Source organism: Rana temporaria, chromosome 4 (assembly GCF_905171775.1).
Source record: "Rana temporaria chromosome 4, aRanTem1.1, whole genome shotgun sequence".
In the NCBI taxonomy this organism is placed as follows: domain Eukaryota; kingdom Metazoa; phylum Chordata; class Amphibia; order Anura; family Ranidae; genus Rana; species Rana temporaria.
Window position 1 is genome coordinate 58,729,024 of NC_053492.1, and position 21,296 is coordinate 58,750,319.

General features: G+C 45.1%; 1 protein-coding gene across 2 annotated transcripts in view; it reads right to left on the reverse strand.

The window, feature by feature from the left end:
* The window catches only part of CLIC5 (chloride intracellular channel 5), a 226,726-nt gene that overhangs the window by 70,189 nt on the left and 135,241 nt on the right, over window positions 1-21,296 (reverse strand). For both annotated transcript variants that reach the window (XM_040348436.1, XM_040348437.1), the window contains exon 3: window positions 15,098-15,223. In XM_040348436.1, coding sequence (XP_040204370.1) covers window positions 15,098-15,223 — 126 coding nt within the window. The remainder of the gene's footprint in view (window positions 1-15,097; window positions 15,224-21,296) is intronic.

Genomic DNA, 21,296 nt, shown 5'->3' on the forward strand with positions numbered 1-21,296 from the left:
TGCACCATTTGCTTGGTTATATCTTCTTAGTCCTGTCCATAAAATTATCAGAAATTTGTGCTTAAAGTAGAACTATAGGCAACACTTTTTTTTTTTTCATTTTGGATAGAGTAAGGGAGGGTTAGAGCCCCTGTCAGTTTATATTTTACCATCCCTGTCCCATTGCAGAGATTTCCCTTCACTTCCTGCCCCAAAGCCAAACAGGAAGTGAGAGGAAATCTATGCAAATTAAGGGAATCCAGTGCCCCAGCCCCTAAGAACTAGTGGCCCCACTCAGAAAAAGAGGTGTGGCCTTGACAGGAAGGGGTGGGTCATATTTAAATTAGGGGGTGATTGGGCAGCACAAAACCTAAATACACTACTAAATACATAGGCCCAGATTCTTAAAGGGCTTACGATGGCACAGCGCCATGTACGCCGTCGTAAGTCCTAATCTGGGCCGTCGTATCTATGCGACCGATTCTTAGAATCAGTTACGCATAGATATCCAATAGATCCGACAGGCGTAAGGCTCTTACGCTGTCGGATCTTAAATGCAATTTTTTTTTTTGCCGCTAGGTGTCGCCTCCGTCGTTTTCCCCGTCGAGTATGCAAATTAGCAAAATAAGCGAATTCCCGAACGTACGCGCGGTCGACGCAGTGAAGTTACGACGTTTACGTTAGATTTGCGCCGTGTAAAGTTGCCCCTGCTATATGAGGGGCAACCAATGTTAAGTATGGACGTCGTTCCCGCATCGAAATTTTTAATTTTTAATTTTACGTCGTTTGCGTAAGTCGTCCGTGAATGGGGCATTTACGTTCACGTCAAAACCAATGACGTCCTTGCGACGTCATTTAGCACAATGCACGTTGGGAAATTTTAGGGATGGCGCATGCGCATTACGTTCAGGGCGGGAACGCGCTTAATTTAAATGCTATACGCCCCTACCCGCCTAATTTGAATTAGGCGGGCTTGCGCCGGGTGATTTACGCTACGCCGCCGCAACTTTACAGGCAAGTGCTTTGTGAATAAAGCACTTGCCTGTAAAACTTGCGGCGGCGTAACGTAAATGACATACGTTACGCCGCCGCAGTTTTACGCCCATCTACGAGAATCTGGACCAGACACTATATTGTCAAAAGTATTGGAACGCCAATTGTAGTAAACCTCTGAACTGGGATCTTTAAGGCAATTTACAGCAAAGAAATTTGTATTGTATGTCTTTTTTTTTTAAAGAGTAACTTTATTCTACATATTTAAAAAAAAAATGAATTATTGATAAAATACTATCGACATTGTATACACGATATTCCAAAATTGTATCCATCACATTATAATTGTACACAAATTGAATGACCCTGAAGTGGTATTCCCCAACTACTTGCTGTTCCACCATAAATGCAGATGGTGATCAGTCTATTAGGATAACAGGCCTGGCTCACAGTCTTCACTCAAATTCATCCCAAAGGTGTTCTATCGGGTTGAGATCAGGACTCTGTGCAGGCCAGTCATGTTCCTCCACCCCAAACTCATTCATCCATGTCTTTATGGACCTTGCTTTGTGTACTGGTGCGCAGTCACGTTGGAACAGGAAGGTGCCCATCCCCAAACTGTTCCCACACAGTTGGGATCATGAAATTGTCCAAAATGTCTTGGTATGCCAAAGCCTTAAGGCCCCTTTGACACTGGGGCGTTTTTCGAGCGTTATTCGAGCGTTATTCGAGCGTTATTCGAGCGTTATTGGAGCGAAGCCTCATCTGCAATCCCAATGTGCTGGTAAAGCACCGCTACGACCCTAACATTTTAGGGCGTTTTTGCAGTGCCTCGGTGTGAAAGGGTAAGGCGTTTTCACAGCGCTTTTCAATTCATTTCAATGGAGAGGGGCGTTTTTGGAGCGTTTTTTTTAGCGCCCAAAAGCTGCTCTAAAGATGCTGCTTGCAGGACTTCTCTCAACGCCCTGCCAGTGCAACACCTCAGTGTGAAAGGGTAAGGCGTTTATACAGAGGCGCATTGCGGGCGGTATTAACCCTTTTTCGGCCGCTAGCGGGGGTTAAAACCCGCACTGCTAGCGGCCGAATATCGTGGTAAATACGACGGTATAGCGGCGACAAAAATCGCGCCGCTATACCGTCACCGCACCTCCACTGCTCTGTGTGAAAGGGGCCTAAAAGGCAAAAAAACCTACAACAACTTTGACATTATACTGTATGTATATGGAAGCAAACCCATTATGATCTACAGATGAATGAAACAGAGTAGATACAAAAGTAACAATGTTACGTTGTGTCTATTTCACCTGTTTACAAACTGTTGCTAAATGTCACTTTGAAAGGTGGAAATTGCTGTCAAATGTGAGAGGAAACAAAAGGCCAGGGCGTACCACACACGCCCTGTGTATGTGGGTGAAGATATTTTGGGCATTTGTAGCACGCCCAGTGTCCACTACTGGTTATAGATGAAGAGTACAATTTGTCACATCCTGCAAAGAATGAGATGTTCCCCTATAAAAGCAACAAATAAGGAATTACTCAGATCATCCACTAGGCAACCTACGCAGGAACTGTACTGTGGTAACGATTGGTTGTGTTAGGTGTTGCGACTCGCGAGTGCCGTGTAGATCAAACATGTTAATTTTTTATTTTTAACATGTTATGCCAATAATGTTATTTTTAATCATGTTTAATAAATGTTCTGACTTTTCTACTTAAAATTACGGTGTGCCTCTAAAGTCCATGGGGTAGATCCACAAAGAAATTACGCCGGCGTATCTATTGATACGCCGGCGTAATTTAAAAATTCCCGCGTCGTATCTTTGTTTTGAATCCTCAAAACAAGATACGACGGCATCTCGGCTAGATCCGAGAGGCGTACGTCTTCGTACGCCTTCGGATCTTAGGTGCAATTTTTCGGCGTCCGCTAGGTGGCGTTCCCGTCGTAATTCGCGTAGAGTATGCAAATTAGCTATTTCCGACGATGCACGAACATACGAGCGGCCGTTGCATTTTGTTTACGTCGTTTCCGTTCAGCTTTTTCCGGCGTATAGTTAAAGCTGCTATATGGTGGCGTACTCAATGTTAAAGCGGAGTTCCGGCCACAATTTCACTTTTTAAATATAAATACCCCTGTAATACACAAGCTTAATGTAGTCTAGTAAAGTTAGTCTGTAAACTAAGGTCCGTTTTGTTAGGTTGTTGGAGCATTTAGTTAGTTTATAATCTAGAAATAGACCGTGGCCATCTTAAGTGTGGGCATCATGAAGCCAGACTGTATGACTTCCTGGATTTCAGCCTTGCAGATCTCGCACATGCTCAGTGCTGCACAAGCGATGTAATAAGTTTCAGTCAGGTTTGCACAGCAACGGGAGTGTCAGAGGAAGTTGCCGCCCCTTCTCTATGCAAATAGGCTATTTGCAAGGACTACTGGGATACATGGTGCCTATCCCAGAAACCCTTGCGAATAGCCTTGTGACTTAATAGCCTAGGCTAATAAGGAGGAGGAAGTAATAAAGGACTACAAAATAAAGGTATTTACAAGCAACACAATAAATAAAAATTGTCCATTCTGAACACTATGATATTAGGGCATGCAGCACAGATAAACATAAAAAAATGGGTGGAACTCCACTTTAAGTATGGCCGTCGTTCTCGCGTCTAATTTTGAAAATTTTACGCCGTTTGCGTAAGTCGTCTGGACGCCATTGACGTCCTTGCGACGTCATTTAGCGCAATGCACGGCGGTAAATTTTAGGGATGGCGCATGCGCAGTTCGTTTGGCGCGGGGACGCGCTTCATTTAAATGAAACACGCCCCCTACCCGCCGCATTTAAATTCCGCACCCTTACGCCGCGAGAGATACACTACGCCGCCGTAACTTACGGTGCAAATTCGTTGAGGATTCAAACTAAGCCAAAGTAAGTTACAGCGGCGTAGCGTATCTGACATACGCTGCGCCCGGCGCAGATCTATGTGGATCTGCCCCCATGTTTTTTGCTCTTACCAATATTCTCAGTTAGTTAGGATGTTGGCACACTTTACTATTTTGTATCCACAACGCCATCTTGTGGTGGTACATTAAACCCTATTTTTAGTTATAAATGACATAGTGAGTCAGGTTGAAAAAAGACACAAGTCCATCCAGTTCAACCATAAAAAAAAAAAATTGCACCATTTGGGCAGCCATCACAAATTTTGGGGGCCCTTACACAGCTATAGGCAGCGCCCCCCTGGAGCAGACAACCGGGGGGGGGGGGGGTGGCGGGGTGCTGACGAAAAAAAAAAAAAAAACAAGTGTAATTGTAATCTCTTCAATATAATACCATCGGGACCATCAGGCCCCTTACAGGTGTAATGCAACAAAAAAAAAAAAAACGTGAGGAGGACCATCGGGCCCCTTACAGGTGTAATGCCTATACCCCCCTGATGGCGGCCCTGCCTATGGGTTTATGGAGCAAATGGGCTCCCTCCAGGCATACCTGCCCTTATTTTCTCCATTTCTGTAGATTCTCCAACTTGGAGACTCTCTAACATAGAGTTTGGGCCACACTTTGCAGAGGAGTTTTGGAGTACGACTTCCACATATACAGTATTTGCATTGTGTGCAACGAAACCCTCTGTTTTTAACAGGAATTGTTAAACAGGGTCAATTTTTTTTTGCAGGCTAGCTGGGAAGTGTGCTGGGAAACTTTACAGATACAGTAGCATGGGTATATACCGAGAACCAGGGCCGCCATCAGGGGGGTACAGGCAGTACACCTGTAAGGGGTCCGAAGGTTCCCAGGGGCCCGGAGGCCCACAGGGCCCCAGATTACAACCCCCCGTTTTTTATTTATGTTTTATATATATATATATATATATATATATATATATATATATATATATATATATATATATATATTATTAATAATAATAATAATAATAATAATAATAATAAAGGGCCCAGAGGTCCCCAGGGCCCCGGATGGCAACCCCCCTTTTTTTATAATTTTTTTTAATTTCTTTTTTATATATATATATATATATATATATATTTTTTTTTTTTTATTATTATTATTATTATTATTATTAAAGGGCTCAGAGGTCCCCAGGGCCCCATGTGGCAACCCCCTTTTTTTTTATATAAATGTTTATTTTTGTTTATATATTTTTTTTTTATTAAAGGGCCCAGAGGTCCCCAGGGCCCTGGATGGCAACCCCCTTTTTTTTAATTTTTTATAAATGTTTATTTTCTTTTTTTTATATATATATTTTTTATTAAAGGGCCCAGAGGTCCCGGATGGCAACCCCCCTTTTTTTGTAATTATTTGTGTATATATATGTATGTGTGTATATATATATATATATATAATTATTTTATTTTTATTTTTTTATTAAAGGGCCAAGAGGTCCCCAGATGGCAACCACCCTTTTAAAAAAAAAAAAAAAAAAAAAATAATTTCAAGGGCCCAGAGGTCCCCAGGGCCCCGGATGGCTACCCCCCTTTTTCTATATATATTTTTCTTTATTTCTTCTTTTTTTTTCGCTGTAGCGCCCCCCCCCCCCCCCCCGCTTCTCAATTTCAGGCGGCAGCACCCCCCGGTTCTCTGCTCCAGGAGGGCCCATGCCTGAAGCTGTGTAAGGGGCCCCATAATTCCTGATGGCTGCCCTGCCGAGAACTCAAATCTTTTCAACAGTGCTGTCAGACAGCTTGATGCAGCAATGCAGGTTGCCACAGACTCATTGTTTGTGAGGGTGAAAATTATGGAAATGCCTTCACAATTTCCACCAGCAAAAGTGTCCCCACTGGAAGATATAAAGGAAAAGGCAGAGGACACCCACTAAGTGCAGTATATAGAAAAATACTTTAGTTAAAAATCACAAGTGGCAACTCCTGAGCTACATAGGAATAAGAGCATGTACTCCACCCAGTGCGGTTTGCTATTGAGCCTCAGTGTGTCTTCAGGAGCCAAGAGGCAAATGCTGCTGTAAGGAGCTGTGTAGGACACACAATATAAAAACAAGTCCTGGAGCCACTCTGGAGCGTATAGACTGAGCAAGCCCGGAAGTAATGTCACACCTGGGAGAGCCACAACATGGGGAGCATCGCTACAGGTTTCGGAGCTAACTCCTTCTTTTTCAAGTGGCATGAAAAAGGAGCAGTTAGCTCCCAAACATTTGTTCCTGGTGTCCTACACAGCTTCTGGCAGAAGCATCTGCTTCCTGGCTCCTGAAGACACACTCAGGCTCAACAATTATATGCTCTCATCCTTATTCATCTTGTGAGTTACCACTTGAATTTTAATACAGACTTTTTTCTATATACTGAACTTACTTAGCGCCCTCTGCTGTTTCTATTTAATATTGCAAAGATTACTTCCGTCTCATTGAGGGGCTGCCATGGATATCTTTGGACTTTTTAGTATAAGCCTACACCCCCACAGCACATGTTTGTATATGATTATGTTGTAGCTTAGCTGTATCCCTACCTGCACCACTCCCCTGTGTCCCTATTCGAAGATGTCTTCTATATTCATGTTCTGGTGACAACTTAAAATGTAAGATTTTCCCTGGCTTTTGGTACCGATGACAATGGTCAACAGGACAAACAGGGAGCGTGTCTCTCCCTAGTCCCCTGTTGCCCAACATGTCCGCAGTCTCTGTCCATCTCCTGTACTATGTCCGCAGTCTCTGTCCATCTCCTGTACTATGTCCGCAGTCTCTGTCCATCTCCTGTTCTTAGGTTGACGACATTTCCAAACTACCATTCAGGGACACCCTCCCTTCCCAAAAATCAGCTTGTGCTGTAACGAATCACAGCACAGTGATTGGACACAAGAGGCGGGATTTATGATTTCTCCAATCACAAGCAGGGTGCGGGATTGTGCTCCTTCTGGCATTTCCGGCCAGCACAAGTACTGTCAGTGAGTAAAGCGGTGATGTGGTGGCCTTTTTTGGGAGAATCAGGGTGGCTGTGTCAGTTTCATTCCGGGACACTGTATTGTCCTGGAATTAATGTGCCCGGGACAGACCTGCAAAATGCGGGACTGTCCCGGACAATCCGGGACATGTGGTCACCTTACCTGTACTATGTCCACAGTCTCTGTCCATCTCCTGTACTATGTCCGCAGTCTCTGTCCATCTCCTGTACTATGTCCAGAGTCTCTGTCCATCTCCTGTACTATGTCCACAGTCTCTGTCCATCTCCTGTACTATGTCCAGAGTCTCTGTCCATCTCCTGTACTATGTCCGCAGTCTCTGTCCATCTTCTGTACTATGTCCGCAGTCTCTGTCCATCTCCTGTACTATGTCCGCAGTCTCTGTCCATGTCCTGTACTATGTCCGCAGTCTCTGTCCATGTCCTGTACTATGTCCGCAGTCTCTGTCCATCTCCTGTACTATGTCCGCAGTCTCTGTCTATCTCTTGTATTATGTCTGCAGTCTCTGTCCATCTCCTGTACTCTGTCTGCAGTCTCTTTCCATCTCCTGTACTATGTCCGCAGTCTCTGTCCATCTCCTGTACTATGTCCGCAGTCTCTGTCTATCTCTTGTATTATGTCCGCAGTCTCTGTCCATCTCCTGTACTATGTCCGCAGTCTCTGTCTATCTCTTGTATTATGTCCGCAGTCTCTGTCCATCTCCTGTACTATGTCCGCAGTCTCTGTCCATCTCCTGTACTATGTCCGCAGTCTCTGTCTATCTCTTGTATTATGTCCGCAGTCTCTGTCCATCTCCTGTACTATGTCCGCAGTCTCTGTCCATCTCCTGTACTATGTCCGCAGTCTCTGTCCATCTCCTGTACTCTGTCTGCAGTCTCTGTCCATCTCCTGTACTATGTCCGCAGTCTCTGTCCATCTCCTGTACTCTGTCTGCAGTCTCTGTCCATCTCCTGTACTCTGTCTGCAGTCTCTGTCCATCTCCTGTACTATGTCTGCAGTCCCTGTCCATCTCCTGTACTATGTCCGCAGTCCCTGTCCATCTCCTGTACTATGTCCGCAGTCCCTGTCCATCTCCTTTACCATGTCTATAGTCAAGGAAGCTGCCATCTTAGCCTCTGTTTGATCCTTAACTGCCATTGTGCTGCGCATGTGATCAGTTGTGACATCATAACTTGCAGTGATGGCTAGTGGGTTCATCTTTTGGGGGGGCAGCAAACAACCCCCCTACCAGGCGGCGTGGCACTGACAGCTCCCCCCCACGCAGGCGGTCCGGCACATACCGGCTCATGTGGCGGGGCTGTGGTGTCCTCTCCTCCTCTACTGGAGTGCGGGCAGTGATGGCTCCGGTGTCCGCTTCTCAAGCATTCTCCTTTTCCACTAAGGTGCTAGGCATCCTATAGGATCGCCTGACACTTTGGCAAATCGGGAAACAGGTTTCACAACCTGCCTTCTGATTGGCGGGGAGAAACTTTAGTGTGAAAATAGCGAAAATTCATTTCAGAGCATTTCAATTCAAATTCAGAGCATTGCGCTCCGAAGCCACCCCTTTTTGATGCCTATTAGAGCCTCTGGCTCTAATCAGGTGCTTAAAAAAAAAACACCCACCCCGCATTGGAATCTATGGTCCCGTGCTCTGATATGTAGATCAGGGGGCCGGACGCATGCATAGGGGAGGCGGCGCCCATGCACCCTCTATGGATGGGCCGCCACTGATGATTTGACCGTTTGGTTGAGAGCACAACCAACGTGACGGTTAGCAAACCCGGCATTCCAGGGATGTAACTGTTTTTTTAAATCCGGTAAATTGATGGGTTTAGTTCTGTTTTAATTTACCCTCTTATTACATGGATTTTGAAAATCTCTATAGATTGTGAAAAAATGTACAAACTGATTGGCCATTTCAAAAGTGACATTTTTTTTTCGTCGTAACTTTGCTCCTGCTATTAGGAGGCGCAGCCAATGTTAAGTATGGACGTCGTTCCCGCGCCGAGTTTTGAATTTTTACGTTTACGTTGTTTGCGTAAGTCGGTCGCGAATACGGATGGACGTAATTTACGTTCACGTCGAACCAATGACATCCATGCGACGTAATTTACCGCAATGCACGTCGGAAAATTTTAGGGACGGCGCATGCGCTGTACGTTCGGCGCGGGAACGCGCCTAACTTAAATGATCCACGCCCCCTACCCAGGTTATTTGAATTAGGCAGGCTTGCGCCGGGGAATTTATGCTACGCCGCCGCAACTTTACAGGCAAGTGCTTTGTGAATCAAGCACTTGCCCGTAAAACTTGCGGCAGCGTAATGTAAATGCAATACGTTACGCCGCCGCAGATCTACGTGAATCTGCCCCATTGTTGATAAGCTCTTATGCCGCATACACACGGTCGTTTTTTGTGATTAAAAAAAACGACATTTTTCAAAACGTCATTTAAAATTACTGTGTGTGGGGAAAACGTTGTTTTATGTCTTCTGAAAAACGACAAAAAAAAAAAAAATTCGAGCATGCTTCAATTTTTTATGTTGTTTTTCAAAACGTTGTTTTTTGTGTCATAAAAAATTATCGCGTGTGGGCTAAAACGACGTTTAAAACAACGTTTTCAAACCCGCGCATGCTCAGAAGCAAGTTATGACGCGAGCTTGAATGGAACAGATTCCCGCCGTACGTGCTGAACGTAACCGCGCTTTGCTAGAGCATTTTGAAAAACCGATGGTGTGTAGGCAACGTCGTTTTTTAAAATTAAGTTTGAAAAACGTCGTTTTTTTTTCATGCTAAAAAATTACGTTTTTTTTTTATCACAAAAAAACGACCGTGTGTACGCGGCATAACACATCTGTCTACGTATGTTATTAGAACTCCTTCACAGATAGCGGAGAGGTGTAATCGGGGACAGGGCGATGACGGATTGTGTCGGTGTGTCCCAGCCGCAGGTGTGACTACAAAGAGATACACACACTACTGCAAGACATGAAAGGCGGACGTGAAGCAAGAATATTACAGACAAAAAAAAGTGGCGTTTTGTCATGGGAAGGCGAAGCAGCTATTGTCCCTCTATATTCTAAAATAACACTGCAGACAGGAGCAAACAAAGAGGGAGAGGAGAGATCATTGTGATCGGGGTTGTGTACAGTATTCATACTGTCCTAGGCGATGGGAATAATGCGCCTTTTTATACAGGCTCCTCCCCCTCCTGTCACTAACATTACATGAAACTATAACTATGAAAATTAAAGCAAACATGTACTACTTCAAGCCAAGTGCATGTTATACAGTATAAAACTCCCATGGCTTGTTATTTCGGAGGCTGCATGTTATGAAAAGAAGACCAGTTATGGAACTGGCCAATTAAAAAGGAGCAAACAAAAAAAAAAAAAAAGTAAAAGTGAAGTTACCATGAGTTAAAATGAGCATGCACAATTATCTGTAAATTCAAAGATATGCTGTAGGTAGTGCAAGCTTTTTACAGACTTAAAGGGGCTTTTAAGGTGAAAAAACATCTGACAGTTACCGGCCCCCCAGGCCCCGGTTTTACTTACCTGAGCCCTGTAAAGTCCCGCGTTGAGAACGTGTTTGATAAATCCCGGGGTTCTCGGCTCTTCATTGGATAGATTGATAGCAGCACAGCCATTGGCTCCCACTGCTGTCAATCAAATCCAATGATGCGGGCGCCGAGGCAAAGTCCTGCACACACAGAGCTGCAGGTCGGGAGCGTGCCTGCTTGGGTGCCCTTAAAGCAAGCTGCTTGCTGTGGGGGCACCCGACAGGAAAAAGGAGAGCCGGCATGGGACCTGAGAAGAGGAGGATTGGGGCTGCTCTGTGCAAAACCGCTACACAGAGCAGGTAAGTATAACATGTTTATAAAAATTATTTTTTAAATAAAACAAGGCTTTAATATCACTTTAAAGAGGAGGTCCAGTAATTTTTGTGTTTATTAAAAATTAGCAGCTGCAAAAATACGGATTTTAACTTGTAACCAACAAATGTAAAAAATAGGCTTAGGCATGAAAGGGTTAACCAATGATTTATCAGCTGCCAGCCGGTGTCCCCACTGACAGCTAAATGTAAAAAAAAAAAAGAGTACGGGAAATGACAAATAAATGAGGTAAATGGCGTGACCAATACCAGATGGATTTTAAGGGGCTCCCCACGCCAAAATGTAATTTAAAAAAATTAAGATAAAACGTGTAGGGTCCTCATAAAAGTCATACCAGACCCTTCACCGAGCATGTAGCCCAGCAGGCCAGGAAAACTCACTCGCCCCCCTCCTGAACAACACCAGGCCACATGCCCTCAACATGGGGGGTGCTTTGGGTCAGAGGGGATCTGCTCCCCCCAAAGCACCTTGTTGCTGGGGACAAGAGCCTCTTCTCTACAACCCTGATTGGTAGTTGTCAGGGTCAGCGGGCAGGGGGCTTATCAGAATCTGGAACCCACTATTAACAAGGGGGCCCCCAGATCCCAGCCCTCCCCTATTCATTCGCCAAAAAAGTGTAAAATGTAAAAAAAAAACACAACACAACTTTTTGACGATTCCTTTATTAAAAAAGTAAAAAAAAAAACAACCTGAAAAAAGAAAAGGGAAAAAAAGTCTCCAGCCCTGACGAAGGCTCCCACTGCCGTATGACAGCTCTTAAATAACTAAGGGGACACCGCCCCCTTGGCCGACATCAATGAATGTCACAAGGGGCAGTGATGTCACCGGGTGGACCCACCCCTTAGTTATTTAAGGGCTCTCAGAGCAGGCAGATGGCTGGAGCCTTTGTCAGGACTTGAGTTTTTTATTTTTATTTATTTTTTCGGTTGGTGGTGGCGGCGGGCGGCGTGTTTGATAATGGATCTACATCGACCAACATTTTTTTATTATTATTTTGCAAAAATAGGAATGGTCAAAAACTTTTTACGCTTCACTTGTATGTACCCCATACTCATTCACACAGGGGGGCTGGAAGACCCCCACAACTACTGGCCAGGGTTGTGGGGAAGAGGTCCTTATCCCCATCAACATGCCCCCCTGCCCCAAAGAACCCCCTCATGTTGAGGGCAGATAGCCTGGTACGGTTCAGGAGGGGGAGGGGGGGCGCTCGCTCGTCCACCCCCTTTTCTGACCTACTGGGCTGCATTCTCGGATAAGGGTCTGGTATGGATATTGAGGGGGACCCCATGCCATTTTTTTTTTGGTTCCTCTCAAAATCCATACCAGACCCGGAGTGGGGAGTGACCCCATGTATTTATTTTTATTTTTTTTTCATTGAATTCTTTTCACAAGTTGCACTCAAATCACATCTTTATCATGCAAGTATGACTTTCATGCGACTTTTGAGGGTTTACAATGAGGTCTATGGAAAGTGCAGCAACTCCTGTGAAGTCAGATATAAACGATTATCATAAAGAAAATAGCTGTTTGACTTTTCATGCGACTTTGGGGTCCAAAGCCTCATGACAAGTCGCACAAATGTCAATGGAGCCTAAAGCCTTTTGATTACTTTTTATTTGTCTATGCCAGCTTAACTGTTATGAGTTAAAATATGAATACAGGTCCATCTTAAAGAGGAAGCAAGGTTCCACACATTACTTTTACCTATAGGTAAACCTATAAAAGGCTTACCTATAGGTAGTGTAAATATCTCCTATCTCCATCATGATGGCTTCGGCCAGTCACAGAGCCGAAGTCCGCGAAGACGCAAAAAGACGGAAAATGAGCCTGCTGCAGCTCTAAGATCTGGACGCGGGAGGGTTTTGTTTTAAAGAGGAAATAAACTTCCTCTGCAGACATTTATCTATAGGTAATCCTATAATAGGGCTAACCTATAGGTAGTGTAAATGTCTCCTGAACGTGCGCCGTTTAAGAAATATTTACATTACATGCAGCCAGTGACATCGTTTTGAAGGTACTGTGACGAGTGCCGTTCCTTCCACGCCCTGTGCCATAAACAGCGTCTCCTGCGGAAAACGTCAGCCGTTTCAAAGGTGTGCGGGCGCCGCTGGAAGGCTTCGATCCAAGGTAAGTATTTCATAATGGGCTAGTATGTGATGCATACTAGCTCATTATGCCTTTGTCATACAGTTTTTTTTTAGGAGTTTACAACCTCTGTAAGATAGGTTTAACATAATGTGCTAGTATATTATGTACCTTTACCTTGCAGGGTGTAAAAAAAAAAAAAAAAACGGTCCAGTGATTTACAACCGCTTTAAATTATTGCATAGAACCCAACCTACCTCCTGGGTATTTTTAATGCCGCATACACACGATAATTTTTCAGCATGAAAAAAACTTTGTTTTTAAAAAACGTCATTTAAAATGATCGTGTGTGGGCTACACATCGTTTTTCAGGTGATGAAAAACAACAACAACAAAATTCGAACATGCTGGATTTTTTAACGTCGTTTTAAACAATGTTGTTTTTCGGGTCGTAAAAAATGATCATGTGTGGGCTAAAACGACGTAAAAGAAGCAAGTTATGAGACGGGAGCGCTCGTTCTGGTAAAACTACCATTCGTAATGGAGTAAGCACATTCATCACGCTGTAACAGACAGAAAAGCATGAATCGTCTTTTACTAACACAGAATCAGCTAAAGCAGCCCCAAGGGTGGTGTCATCCGAATGGAACTTCCCCTTTATAGCGCTGTCGTACGTGTTGCACGACACCGCGCTTTGCTAGATCATTTTCTAAAAAGGATGGTGTGTGGGCAACGTCGTTTTTATGATGAAGTTGGAAAAATGTTGTTTTTTAAACATGCTGAAAAACTATGTTTTTTTTCATGTTGAAAAATGATATAATGGCATAATTGTCCTCCTCTAGATTGGAAGCTCATATTGACACCCTTACTGTGTCTTGTTAGCCAATGGTTGCTCAGTTAGTAAAAACTTTGTAGCTACCAGAGGCCCAGATTCACAAAGCACTTACGCCGACGAAAGTGCAAATGTGCGCCGGCATATGTGTCCGGCAGACCCACGAACCAACATGCGCCTAAAAACAGGCTACACCCCGCCGACGTAGCTTGCACACGCCGGCGTAGGGTGGGCGCACATATGGGCTGCGCGCATGGTGCTGCTCCCATTGATTAGCCATTCAAACATGCAAATGAGGCAAATACGCCGATTCACAAACGTTGTACGTCCGGCGTAAAGTTATTCCCCATAAAGGAGGTGCAACAGACATGCACAGGTCTGCACAAGGGAACACAAGCCGGCGTATTGTGCGTTGGACGTGTGTCTGGCTGGGCGTACGTTATGTTCACGGCGTACGCGGTGATCCGGCGTAGCTTAGGCAGTTGTGCCGGCGTGGTTGTGAGAAAGCGCAGGGGGGTGCTGTGCATGCGTCCATGTCACGGCGCATGCGCAGTTCGTGATACATACCTTTCTGGCGCTCGGCCCATCATTTGCATGGGGTCACGCCCACTTCCACCTACGCCGGCGTGCGCCTTCGAAACCCACGCCACGCTGGCGCAGCGTTGGGAGCACTGGCTTGCTAAATGCAATGCTTGCCTCTCCGCGCTACGTTGGCGTGGCGTACGGTGTTTGCTCTACGGCGGCGTAATCTGCGCCTTGCTCTCTGTGAATCTGGGCCAGAATCCTTAATTTCAAGATGGCATTGAGTCTTAGCAGGCTGGTGACCTAGGTCTAGTGACCGCTCTACTTAGAGAGGAAGTTCCGAAGCAGAAAATCATGTAACAAGAAGCTTCAGTTCTTCCCAAAATCACAATGTAAGATCTAAAACTCAAATTTACGGCAAAGTGAATATGTTTGCCGACTCTAGCATGATTGCAGCGTAGGGTGACCACATTTCCAATCTACCATTCAGGGACACCCTCCCTTCCCAAAATCAGCTTGTGCTGTAACGAATCACAGCACAGTGATTGGACACAAGAGGTGGGATTTATGATTTCTCCAATCACAAGCAGGGGGTGGGGATTGTGCTTCTCCAGGCACAAATACTGTCAGTGAGTAAAGCGGTGATGTGGTGGCCTTTTTTGGGGGCATCTTTGGTGGGTGTGTCAGTTTCATTCTGGGACACTGTATTGTCCTGGAATGAAGGTGCCCGGGACAGACCTGCAAAATGCGGGACTGTCCCGGGCAATCCGGGACACGTGGTCACCCTATTGCAGCGTTCTTTGTGCCATGCCTCATATACTTGTTGTCTGGAGTTTCTGGTGAAGGTTTTGGTGAATGAAATATGTACAGTAGTTGTGGTTGGTGAACGTCATACCTTGGTGGTGCTAATGTCTCCTCTAGGAACTCTTCTATCTTGTTCACATCTGTCTTCACCTCTCCGTTAAAGGTGAGAAAAGGAGGGTGAGTGCCCGGCGCGAGGTTGTGTAGATCTGCTGGCTTTCTGTAATATAAGTGTAGTAGAAACATGGGTGAGATGAAACAGTAAGCCTCAGGAGTAAAGAGATCAGAGTCCTGTATACATATAATAACCTATGTGAGACCCGAACAAACCTTCCCAAAATCTAGCAGTGAACCAGCTCAGTACATTTAGGAGAAATACTGTTTGCATCTGATTCATGCAGTTTTCACCATCCCTTTACATGACAGAAACATTATATACACTTCCCTTAAAGCTTCCTGAAAATGAAAACTGTAATATATTGCAGTTTACAAATCATTGAATGCTACATTGATTTTCCTTTTTAGATCTTTTTTTCACTCTGTTTTCACCTGGAGATCTGGCCAGTAGCACTACACCTTTATTAGAGCGCCCCCTGCTCTGGATGAAGGAGCACAGGGGCACCTTCTGACAGCAGCATTTTTTCGGTTTGGAAGGAGAGGAGCGTTAGATGCTACTAGTACAGTAAAACCTTAAATTGCGAGTAACACAGTTTACGAGTAGAGTTGAGCGGACACCTGGATGTTCGGGTTCGGGTCCGAACCCGAACTTTAAAAAAAAAAGTTTGGGTTCGGGAACCCGAATTTCGAACCCCATTGTAGTCAATGGGACATGGCTTTTAGGAAAAAAAATGCGCGGAGGTCCCCGCAAATTCAATAACCAGACCCTTTAGGTCTGGTATGGATTTTATTTGTTTACAAACTTTTATTGTAATAATAATGAAAGGTTGCACAAATATAATGACAATGTAATCAATAATAGAAAGTCAGTAGAATAGTACATAGTATATCATTCAGTCAAAGTAATCATCGTTATACTACAAAGGTAATAATAAACAGGTAGCAGTATTTAAATGTATTGCAATTTAGTAATATCTTAAGTGGTATGGGTAGTGATGGTAAAGAAAAGGGGAAGGGAGAGGAGAAGAATATTGAGTATAATGGTACGTTCCAATTCGACCATTTAGAGTTGTAAATATGGAGGTTGTCATTTAGCCTAGGTTCACACTGCTGCGAATTCAAAATTGCGGTAAAATGCGCGATTTTACCGCGATTTCGCGGCCGTGATTTCGGCCCCAATTTAATGGAAATCGCGGCCCGAAATCGCAAAAAGTAGTACAGGAACTACTTTTTGAAATCGCAGATGCGGCGTCGCACTGATTAGGACAGTGCCATTGCCGACAATTGCCGCCGATTTGAGATGCGATTTGACATGTCAAATCGCATCTCAAATCGTTCCAAATCGTACCCGGTGTGAACCAGGGCTTAAGGTATGATATATTTTCTCAGAAATCTTATAAACTTCCATTCTCTCCAATACTTGTGACCAAAGGATAGTATTAGATTTCCAATTAAGGGCGATCATCCATTGGATCGAGCTGCATAGGGAATGGAATAATCTCATGTGTGAAGTTGGTATATCTGGAATCGTTGCATACAAAAGACAGATTTGTGGAGTAAGAGAGATTTTATGAACATAGGATGACTCAAATCTAGATGTTGCCGCACGCCATATTTGGTCTAGAAAAGGGCAGCTCCCAAATGTATGTAATAACGTGCCTTGTTCTGAGCAACCTCTAAAACAATTGGGAGATATTGAGGGGTAAAATGAATGTAATTTGGAGGGTGTGAGGTACCACCTAGAAAAGAGCTTTACTGGAGTATCTCTAAATGAGATTGCTTTATTACATTTTTGAAGGTTTTCAGACATGGAGTACCATGAGTCTGCTGAAAAGGAACAATCAAGATCTTTATCCCAACAGAGCATCGGGTTAGATTTCTCCTGTAAATTAAGGTTGCTAAGGTAGTGATATAGTCTGGAAATCATTCCCTTGTCTCTGGAGGATGTTAGACAAATTCTTTCAAATAAAGTATTAGTAGAGTGTGAGGAAAGTGAAAAATGTCGTGAGTAGAAGGATTTAATTAGTTGGTAGTTCATGTATTCTATGGGGGGGAGGTTATATTCTTTCTGTAAAGTATGAAAGGATTTAAAGACCCATTTGGATTGTAGAGAATTTAGTGTGGTAAGATTATTGTTTATCCATAACGTGAACAAGGGTCTGTTGGTAAAGGCCAAGTGGAATCTGGGGTCCCCCAAAAAGGAAGTGAGAGGAGATATGGTCGAGGATAGGAGATATGAGTCTTTAATTTTTTGCCAAAGTTGGAATAGATGAGCAACTATCATGTTATGTTTCAGAAGTTTATGGTACAGGACATAGTTGGACCAAGGTAAGCCTTGAAGGTGATAGGGAAGAATTGAGGTGGATTCAAAGTCTTTCCAGGGTATATTTTGGGATGGGGAGAACCATTGTGAGAGTTGGGACAGCCTAGCAAGAAAATATTGCCATAGGTTAGGGAGGCCTAATCCTGGTATGGATTTTAAGGGGAACTCCACCCCAAATTAAAAAAAAAATGGCGTGGAGTTCCCCCTAAAATCCACACCAGACCCCTTATCCGAGCACGTTGACCTGGCCGGCCACAGAAAAGAGGGGGGGACAGAGTGCGCCCCACCCGTCTCCTGAACCGCACCAGGCCACATGCCCTCAACATTGGGATGGTGCTTTGGGGTGCCCCCCAAAGCACCTTGTCCCCATGTTGATGGGGACAAGGGTCTCATCCCCACAACCCTTGCCCGGTGGTTGTGGGGTATGTGGGCGGGAGGCTTATCAGAATCTGGAAGACCCCTTTAACAAAGGGGACCCCCAGATCCTGACCCCACCCTGTGTGAAAAATGGTAATGGGGTACACTGTACCCCTACCATTTCACAAAGGAAGTGTAAATTCTTGTAAAAAAACACACACACACACACCGTAGAATAAAGTCCTTTATTAATAAAAAAAAAAAAAGAAAAAAACTACAGCGGTGATCATCCACTCGTTCCCGGCTTCCTGCTCCAACGTTGTCCTGATCCAGCGACGGGTGCGGGTGATCTCCAGCGATGAGAAGATCCAGCGACGGGTGAACTCCGCTCCAGCGATGAGAAGATCCATCCATCCAGAGAGCAGCATCGCCGACCTCCTCTCACCGCTGGACACAGCCCAGCGTATGACGTGCTGAAGCTGTGACATTACTTATATAGGGGAGGCAGAGCCACCCGTCACATGACCCGGCACCCTCTGACGCACCCTCTGCTACGTCACTGGGGAAGCCCGGCTTGCCTCTTCCTGGGCTTCCCCAGTGACATAGCAGAGGGTACGTCAGAGGGTGCGGGGTCATGTGACGGGTGGCCCTGCCTCCCCTATATAAGTAATGTCACAGCTTCAGCGCGTCATTCGCTGGGCTGTGTCCAGCGATGAGAGGAGGTCGGCGATGCTGCGCTCCAGATGAATGGATCTTCTCATCGCTGGAGATCACCCGCACCCGTCGCTGGATCAGGACAACGTTGGAGCAGGAAGCCGGGAACGAGTGGATTATCACCGCTGGAGTTTTTTTTTTTTTTTTATTAATAAAGGACTTTATTCTACGGTGTGTGTGTGTGTGTGTGTGTGTGTGTGTGTTTTTTTTTACAAGAATTTACACTTCCTTCGTGAAATGGTAGAGGTACAATGTACCCCATTACCATTTTACACAGGGGGGGGGGTCAGGATCTGGGGGTCCCCTTTGTTAAAGGGGTCTTCCAGATTCTGATAAGCCTCCCGCCCGCATACCCCCACAACCACCGGGCAAGGGTTGTGGGGATGAGACCCTTGTCCCCATCAACATGGGGATAAGGTGCTTTGGGGGGCACCCCAAAGCACCCTCCCAATGTTGAGGGCATGTGGCCTGGTGCGGTTCAGGAGAGGGGGGGTCGCACTCTGTCCCCCCCCCTCTTTTCTGCGGCCGGCCAGGTCAACGTGCTCGGATAACGGGTCTGGTTATGGATATTTAGGGGGAACCGCACGTCATTTTTTTTTTAATTGACGGCGGGGTTCCCCTTAATATCCATATCAGACCTAAAGGGTCTGGTTATTGAATTTGCGGGGACCTCCGCGCATTTTATTTTTCCCGGACTCCGAACCCGGACCCAAACTTTTTCCAATTATTCAGGTTCGGGTCCGGGTTCGGGAAAAACCCGAAGTCCATACCGAACCCGAACTTTACAATTCGGGTTCGCTCAACTCTATTTACGAGCGTTTCGCAATACGAGCTGTTTTAAAAAAAAAAATCCTGACTCGATCTGCGAGCGTTGTCTCGCAAAACAAGCAGGATTCAAGCCTCTAGGGTGTGCAGTATTGCATGTGGCCAGAGTGGGGGAGGCGCCGGAAACAGTCAGAAACACTCGGAGATGCTCTGAGACTCGGCGCCACCCCACCTCTGGCCACATGCAGTACTGCATACACTAGCAGTGACGCTGGAATAAATGATGTGAGTTTCCATTGATTCCTATGGGGAAACTCGCTTTGACATACGAGTGCTTTGGATTACAAACATGCTTCTGAAACAAATTATGTTCGTAATCCAAAGTACTATTGTATAAGTAGAGGCAGAACTTTTTTTTTAGTTTTGGATAGAGTGTAGAGTGATTAGAACACCTGTCAGTATTTATTGTTATGGCTGCTTTCACACTGAGGCGCTTTGCAAAGCCTGCAAAGCGCCTTGAAAGAGCCTCTCCTTTCACGGCAATGTGAAAGCCTGAGTGTATTCACACTGGAGCGTGGTAAAAAAAAAAGGATGGTAAAAAAAAGTCCTGCTAGCCGCATCTTTGCAGCACTGCAAAAATTACGTTAAAGCGCAGCTAAAAATAGCAGCGCTTTACCGCCGACGCCTGGCTCTGCTCAGTGTGAAAGCAGCCTATCTGTGCCCCTCGTTAGGGAGATTCACCCTCTCTATTTGTCCTGTTTACTATTATCATTGAGGCCTGGTTCACACTGGTACGATTTGAGATGCGATTTGAGATGTCAAATCGCATCTCAAATCGGCGGCATTTGCCGGCAATTGTTGGCAATGGCACCGTCCTAATCGGTGCGACGCCGCATCTGCGGCGCTGCACCGATTTCAAAAAGTAGTTCCTGTACTACTTTTTGCGATTTCAGGCCGCGATTTACATTGACATCTGTGCAGAAACCTGCACAGATGTCTCTGAAATCGCAACCGAAATCGGGACTGCCAGCGGGAGTGAAATTGTGCGAGTTCAGCTGAACTCGCACGGCTTCACTCCCGCAGCCCAGTGTGAACCTGGGCTGAAAGTAAAAGAAAATTATGGATTGACCCCAGAAAAGTAATAGCGGGGAAATCTTTCAATGGGGACACTAGTTCTGATGACCTTGGGTTTGATACTGCTTGACTTGAGTTCCTGCCCACATAATGCATACATGCGGCAGGAAGGAGGGCAGGGTTTAATGCCCACACGGTGCACGTATGCATCTATGGATGGCGTAGATTTCTGTGCTGGAAGCATGGTGACTGCACATTCCCAGCACAGCGACGGAGCTGTCAAAGCCAGCTTAGGGTCTCTACGATCAGGCGCTAGCGGGACCGATTCCCGATCACATAACCACTGTAAAGGCCAATCACAGTCATCACGTGATCACAGCTTCTGTCCCCAGGTGAAACAGCCTACCTGTAGTTAAAGGGATACTGGGGCTGAGCAGAAAGGGGCTAAGTCCAAAAAAGGGACAATTAAGGAGATAATTTTTTTTCTGAATTTTTTAAATATTTTTTACAGTCTATTTATCATTCCTCACCAGGTCTAAAGTTGATCAAATGATAACTGATTAGACGTTTTAACAACATCAGTTGATGTTATTTTTCCTTCATTTTTTTAAATGAAAAATTTAATAGAAGGGAAAAAGTTTAAAACGTGTGATTGGTTGGCTTTCCAAATAATAAAAAAAAAATCCCAGATCAACTAAATGCCCTGACTGGATCAAAAATCAATCAGATGTATCCATGAGCAGGGGCGGACTGACTACTCGGGTAATCAGGCACTGCCTGAGGGCCCCATGCCACTAGGGGGCCCCATCAGGGTTGCCAGCCTCATTAAACCCAGGGACAGTATGTAAAAATCTGTGCTTTTTTACATCTGTCCCTGAAATGTCCCTTAATGACATCCTTTTGGTCTAGAAATCCCAAGATGTTAGCTGTCCCGCCTCCCCAG